The 7,903-nt window shown below is 39.7% G+C and overlaps 1 protein-coding gene across 1 annotated transcript; it reads left to right on the top strand.

Annotated features, from left to right (window-relative positions):
- Window positions 1-1,043: 1,043 nt before the first annotated feature.
- Window positions 1,044-6,461, top strand: LOC131705290 (uncharacterized). Its single transcript, XM_059007684.1, has 6 exons — window positions 1,044-1,145; window positions 1,966-2,313; window positions 4,278-4,595; window positions 4,816-4,920; window positions 5,373-5,443; window positions 5,910-6,461. The coding sequence occupies exons 1-6, from the start codon at window positions 1,100-1,102 to the stop codon at window positions 5,934-5,936; spliced, it is 915 nt and encodes a 304-aa protein (XP_058863667.1). The 5' UTR covers window positions 1,044-1,099; the 3' UTR covers window positions 5,937-6,461.
- The last annotated feature ends 1,442 nt before the right edge of the window (window positions 6,462-7,903 follow it).

Genomic DNA, 7,903 nt, shown 5'->3' with positions numbered 1-7,903 from the left:
ATTATTCACATTTTTGTGTACCTACATGATCTTCTTTTTGATTTAGCTCGTTTAGGTACACAGCAGTTTATATATATATATATATATATATATATATATATATATATATATATATATATATATATATATATATATATATATATATATATATATATATAGCAGCGCTAAAATATGTTTATTTTCAATGTCCTTCAAAACAGGTAAATATGTCAAATAAATACCTTTCAGCTGTGAAACTGTAGCAAAGAATAAAGACGGCAACTCCCATCAACAAAACCCAGATCCGAAGCACATGTTCAATAAAACAAACTTTATTCTGTCATTAACACAGCAAAACAGTGTTTGCGAACACGTTTCGACAGAAACATGTCTTCATCAGAACATATATAATGAATGCAATCACCATTATGTTCAGGTTCTATAAAGTAACATTCTCCTAAGCAGCAGATGTATTCTGCATACCGGCTTCAAGCAACCCAAACACTTCTGCAATGTAGAGCAATGCCGTGCCCGTTGCTTTGTGATCCGCTCTGAACCATGCCGTGCCCGTTGCTTTGTGATCCGCTCTGAGCAATGCCGTGCCCGTTGCTTTGTGATCCGCTCTGAACCATGCCGTGCCCGTTGCTTTGTGATCCGCTCTGAGCAATGCCGTGCCCGTTGCTTTGTGATCCGCTCTGAGCAATGCCGTACCCGTTGCTTTGTGATCCGCTCTGAGCAATGCCGTGCCCGTTGCTTTGTGATCCGCTCTGAGCAATGCCGTGCCCGTTGCTTTGTGATCCGCTCTGAGCAATGTCGTGCCCGTTGCTTTGTGATCTGCTCTGAGCAATGCCGTGCCCGTTGCTTTGCGATCCTCTCTGCGCAATGCCGTGCCCGTTGCTTTGCGATCCTCTCTGCGCAATGCCGTGCCCGTTGCTTTGTGATCCGCTCTGAGCAATGCCGACGCCCACACAGTTGGTTAAACATCACCGAGCGAGCTGAGAGACCCGCCCCGTATGTAAGCGCAGCAGATCTCGTTTCAATGTTGAAAGCACAGTGGCGCTGGTTACTGCTGGCTGCACGGCGCGTATTCAATCACACTGCGCTTCGGACTCCAGGAGCGATGGCATTCTGTTCTATCGGCTGCCTTTTGGTTTTGGTCGCTCACTGTAAGTATCTGTAAGTAAGTATTCTAACATTGATTTGATATATTTAGATAGATATGTATATATATATATATATATATATATATATATATATATATATATATATATATATATATATATATATATATATCATTTAATTTTATAACAGGGATTTCAAACAGCTCGTCTTTAGCAGCAAACTATAGGTTTAAGTAAATTAGAGCAGCAGTGTGGAGTAGTGGTTAGGGCTCTGGACTCTTGACCGGGGGATTGTGGGTTCAATCCCTGGTGGGGGACACTGCTGTTGTAACCTTGAGCAAGGTACTTTACCTAGATTGCTCCAGTAAAAACCCAACTGTATAAATGGGTAATTGTATGTAAAAATAACGTGTAAAAAAAATAATGTAATTGTATGTAAAAATAATATGATATCTTGTAACAATTGTAAGTCGCTAAGAAATAAATAAATAATAAATACGAAATGAAAGTTGAGAAATTGATTTTCTCTTACAAAATTTGATACAGTGTATAAATATTTAACGCCTGGTGATTGATGCAGTACTTGATCGACATTTTTCCCATTTCAATAAATAGTTTATCTATATAGTAATTAAATACATTTATTGTTTATATGTATTTATTTGAATTTAATTTGAATTTGACTTTTTTTTCAAATAAAAACGACGTGCTTGTATAGCAATAATAATAATAATAATAATAATAATAATAATAATAATAATAATTTAATCAGTATTGTCATCATTTTCTTGTGCGTAAAGTATAGGAGATTTTTTTTTTTGAATTTGTTTCTTTTAATTTATTAATTTTTTGTATTGTTTTTCAGATGGGCTGGCGGAACCAGTAACTGACTCTGTCCCGCCGTTACACACCGCGGAACCGGGCGGGAATATCACGCTGAAATGCGGAGTAGATCCAAGTAAAATAAACCAATATGTAACTGTTTGGGTTAACTGGTACCGGCAGGAGCCGGACGGGCGAATCCAGATCGTCACATCCCTGATCACGGGCTACTTAAAAGAGGGTCGGTATTCCGGAACACTCGACAGCAAGAACGGACAGTATAATTTAACCATTGCGGACCTCCAAAGAACCGACTCGGCCGTGTATTTCTGTATAGCGGAAGCAGCTCTCGAATTCGCACCTGGATCCAGCACCAAACTCGTTGTATCAGGTAAGTACCGTTACAGTAACTCGTTTCTGGAAGGAGGAATCCGTTTTGAGCTGTTTTAAAATGTATTTCGGTTCTGTATGTTGAAGTAAGGCGAATGGGGTTTCGCTGGCTGGGCAAGGGCGTAACTTGTTGATGTGAAGCGGAGGGAACACGAAGCGACTTTATCAGGACCATGTGGCTTGAAACCTGGTTCCAGGAGACCGGGAGACCTGGTTTGAGGTTTGCTGTATCAAACCCCAAGTCTCCCTGCCTGGTATGCCGCGCAGTGACCTGAAACAGACTCCTGAAATCAAGTTCCAAGCCGCAGAGTGGCTCCGTGTTCCCTCGGATTTAGATAGACATTGTGTCTGAAAATAGAGACCATTGGAAAATATATCTCTATGCTGATTAAGCAATAGCGTGTCTGAAAATGCATGTCATTATTCCCTTACAAAAGTACCATCGTTAAAACATAGCAGCGCTTAACATAGGGAAGCATTGTATAGCACAGAGAGGTATGGTAAAGCATAGGGAAGCATTGTGGAGTACAGAGAGGTCTGGTAAAGCATAGGGAAGCATTGTAAAGCACAGAGAGGTGTGGTAAAGCATAGGGAAGCATTGTAAAGCACAGAGAGGTATGGTAAAGCATAGGGGAGCTTTGTAAAGCACAGATAGGTGTGGTAAAGCAAAGGGAATCATTGTAAAGCACAGAGAGGTATGGTAAAGCATAGGGGAGCATTGTAAAGCACAGATAGGTGTGGTAAAGCATAGGGAAGCATTGTAAAGCACAGAGAGGTATGGTAAGGCATAGTGAAGCATTGCAAAACACAGAGAGGTATGGTAAGGCATGTTACAAAACATGCTAAGCTAAAAGATTCTCATAGTAAAAGCCCAGCAAATTGTAATAAAGCACAGAGAAAGCATGATAAAGCACAGGCAAGCATTGTGAAGCACAGTGAAGTATGGTAAAGCATATTAATAAAAAAATCTGTCAAAGCAGGGTAAACTGTGGTAAATGCAGAGCATAACCATGGGAAAAACACAGGGGGACAGCAATCTGATTCAAAGATTCAAAATCTTAAAAAGTATTGACAATGTCGACCCAGGGGACTTTTTCTACCTGAAAAAAGAAACAAGGACCAGGGGTCACAAATGGAGATTAGATAAACGGGCATTCAGAACAGAAAATAGGAGGTGCTTTTTTACACAGAGAATTTTGAGGGTTTGGAACCAACTCCCCAGTAATGTTGTTGAAGCTGACACCCTGGGATCCTTCAAGAAGCTTCTTGATGAGATTCTGGGATCAATAAGCTACTCACAACCAAACGAGCAAGATGGGCTGAATGACCTCCTCTCGTTTGTAAACTTTCTTATGTTCTTATGTTCTTATTTCTTTAAAGATACCGTGCAGTAATCCTTTTGCAATTGGAAACCTGTTTTTTGTAGTTTCTATAAAGAAACATTCTTAAATATTGGACAAAGGAAATGAAGGGTTCTATAGAATGCGTTCAAAGTGTTGGAAATAGAATCATCCGAAGTTCCATAATCTGAATTTTGATATTCGGAATCCCTCGGTATAAAACGTTTAACACTTTGCATTCCAAAACGCCTAAAATGTTTTAAAAAATTGCCAACAAAAAATAAAAAGAAAACACCCAAATTATTCGATGGTCTTTGACGGTCTTTCACTCGGACCCTAATTACCCTGTTTAACATTCAGAGACAAAAACTGACAAATAAAATCAAGCGTTATGTGATGATGATGATGATGATGATGATGATGATGATGATGATGATGATGATGATGATGCATCTTTTTAAATTATACTCGGAGGATAATAAGAACACGCTTTGGGTTTACAATGAGAGTGAACAGCAGAAAGTGAGCGGTGTGAAGAGTAACGATAACATTTGATCCCTGACGTCAGCTACTTCACTTTGTTTTTCATGGTTACTAAACTTACAATGTATGTGTTTACTCAAAGACCCGCTGACTGTCCCGAGTGTGGAGTTATACTCTCCGGGTCTGTCTGAAGGCGATTCGGACTGGACCGAGCCGGTTCCGGTGCTGTGTTTGGTGAGAGACACGTCTCCGGGGCGGCACCGAGTCCTCTGGACTATCGGCGCCGAGGCAGCCGCGCCGGGCAGCGCGGGGGAGGGAGAGATCGAACCCGACGGGTCCTATAGCGTGCGCAGCTACGTCACAATCAGCGCGGATCAATGGAACAGCGGCGCTATAAAGTGCGAGGCTTACAACGTCAAAAACGTCACAGAAAAAGTCTCCGCGTCACTCCGAAGCCAAGGTGAATTACGCAGCTGAAGGGTCATTATTTGAAATCTCAACATAAAAAAGTTATAATGTAAAAAAGCTGCTTTTCCATATTCTGTTAAAGAACACACACTTAAAAACACAAAACATAGTGTGATAATAATAATAATAATAATAATAATAATAATAATAATAATAATAATAATAATAATAATGTGTATTGTTAATATCTGTGTGTACATGTTTGGTTACAGATTGCGTTCCTGTGTTGTTTTACGGACTGCCCGCCGTTCTCCTGCTAATTCTGGTCGTGGTGTGTGTGGCGTGTGTTTACAGAAGACTTCATAAAACTAAAACCGGTAACTGCAGGATATTCTCTTTGTGATCGCTGGTGTTTGTGCATTTGAAATATCAATCATATCATTCATATCATATACACTAGACCCTGTTTATTGCATTTTACTGAACTATGTATTACTATACTAAAGAGGCTTGGTGGTCCAGTGGTTAAAGTAAGGGGCTTGTTACCCCAGAAGTTCCAGGTTCAAATTCCAGCACCATCCCTGACTCCCCGTGTGTGACCCTGAGCAAGTCACTGAACCTCCTTGTGCTCCGTCCTATTGTAAGCGACTCTGCAGCAGTTGTTGATGAAGCATAGTTCACCCCCTAGACTTATATCGCTTTGATTAAAAGCGTCTGCTAAATAATAATAATAATAATATATAAAATGTCAGCTATATTGATTTGATTGCATTTTTACTGAACTATAAAGTCTTATTATAATAACATGTTTGTTTTTTACAATCTATAGATCACAAGTCCAGCGACACGCCCTGCCGTCCCCAGCGCCCCGCCCGACACAGAACAGTCCAGGATTACTCGGTAATCAGTCTGATTCAGGGTTTTATTTATTTATTGATAGACAAAGAGAAGGAGAGGCGATACCTTTCATTGGACTAACTAAACAATAATTAATCCCAGGCTTTCAAGACATCAAAGGTCTCTTCTTCAGGTGAAAGTAGAAAATAGGTATTATTAATGCGGATAAGGATTCTCAACCAGTTCACAAATCATAGCCAATAGAAGATAATAAATAAAAAACAAAATACCTGCTATATGTAGCACACACTTGTGTGTCTAATTACGACGTGGCTTGTGTGTAGTAATATGTAACCAATGCATTATTGCAATACTAATATGCCATTGTAGATATAACTTGTGATCTTAACTTGCTGCATCCTAGTAGTATTACTGTACTTAATATAAACTACACTGTATTTAAATATGAGGCTTGCATTTTAACTCTGTGCTGCCCTGTAACACCTGAACCCTTTCTCTTTCTTCTCAGACGGAGTACGCATCGCTCAATCTGTGACGGGCTCCACAAAGCACTGCGCCCATCTTCAAATGCAGCCGTGGACAGAGAGAGAGAGAGAGAGAGAGAGAGAGAGAGAGAGAGAGAGAGAGAGAGAGAGAGAGAGAGAGAGAGAGAGAGAGAGAGAGAGAGAGAGAGAGAGAGAGAGAGAGACAGAGAGAGAGAGAGAGCTCTGTATACTCTTTCAATTCCAAGTCAAATTCACTGTGCAGATACAGTTGTGTGCTTGCACTTTGTAACTATGCATAATACCACTGTAATGATGTGCCAGTCCGCATGCATTTACCAAATACACAGCAATGAGAGACACTTCATGTCAAATATTACCCATTTGTATTGAAATGAACCTTAAATAGCTGGACTCAAATTCAAGCAAGCCTCTCATGCTGCACGCCCACAATTTTTTTTTTCTTTCTTTGTAAACATCTTGTATATTATTATGATATCATATAAAACATATATTTTGCTGTAATACTAATAATAGTCACTGTATTTGAATAATTGTACATTTAAATAATAATAATAATAAACGTGTCTGTGAAAAAGGATTTGATCAAGTGCAGTCTTCTTCGGTGTGTTGTTGAGAATCATGAGCCATTATTCCACTCCAGGTTTAACATATAACATTATTATTATGATTTATTTCTTAGCAGACTCCGTTATCCAGAGCAACTTACAATTGTTACAAAATATCACGGCACAAAGTATCACATTACAAAATAGCACAGTACAGAATATCAAATTATAAAGTATCACATTACAGAATATCACATTACAGAGCAGTGTGGAGTAGTGGTTAGGGCTCTTGACCGGAGGGTCATGGGTTCAATCCCAGGTGGGGGACACTGTTGCTGTACCCTTGAGCAAGGCACTTTACCTAGATTGCTCCAGTAAAAACTGTTGTGAAAATAATGTATAATATGTATAATGTGATATCTTGTAACAATTGTAAGTCGCCCTGGATGAGGGCTTCTGCTAATAAATAATAATAATATTAAATTACAGATAAGAGCCGTTATAAAGTACAATACAATCAGTAGCAAATAAGATCAAAATAACGAATACAGTAAATAATTACAATTAGGAGCGAATTCGACTAAGAGCAGTTAACTCATAGTAACAATATTTACTCATGCGAGTAAAGTCCATTAAGAGCACGTAGTGATAGATGAGAATGATTTCAAATAAGAGCAATGAGAAAAATAGTGAATACGGAGAACGATAAGAGTAAAATCAACAACAAGATACAGGAAGCAGTTATAAGCAGTATAATGAACTACTCCAGAGATCGATGTGGACGGTTATTGAATCGATTCAATGATTAAACGTTTTTGAACAGGGTTTGGAACACAGACCCGGAGTGAACGGGTCCGCTTTGGCCGCCCCTCGCTCCAGCGCTTTTGGGAAGGTTTTTATTTTGTGTTTGCTCTGAACACGAATGCCCTGATTTTGAAAGCCTACCTTTTTTTCTAAAATAGACAAACCGTTCGTGCAATGAAATGGGAAACTCAAGTTGCATATCTAGCAGAATTCGTCCTGAAACAATGACAAATGTTTAAACTATTAACTTAAAGCAGCGTGCAACCCCAGCCATGCAATAACGTACCGATTCTAACCCTGCATGCACGCACGCTCGAGATATGAAGCATGCATATGCTGACGTGTCATATTCATATCTGATGAAAGAAAGGATCCGCCTTCGTGCAGAAATACCCTTCTGTCGTTTGCAGTCTAGTGGAAAATCACCTCGCGCTGAGAGCTCGTTGTGGGTTTTTGCTGAGACCACGAGTCAGTCTGAATAGCCCTGCACTAAACGCTCCACAGCCTCTATCTAGAAACACATGCGCGGACAGAATAACTGAATACACCTGCTGACCGCAACAGAACCACGAGTTAAATATACACGCGTGCCCACATGGAAACACTAGAGCAAGGTGCGTGTATGTATTTTATTTGTCTTATGTTGG

This window comes from Acipenser ruthenus, chromosome 35 (genome assembly GCF_902713425.1).
Source record: "Acipenser ruthenus chromosome 35, fAciRut3.2 maternal haplotype, whole genome shotgun sequence".
Lineage (NCBI taxonomy): Eukaryota > Metazoa > Chordata > Actinopteri > Acipenseriformes > Acipenseridae > Acipenser > Acipenser ruthenus.
This window is presented reverse-complemented; position numbering and strand designations above follow the sequence as displayed.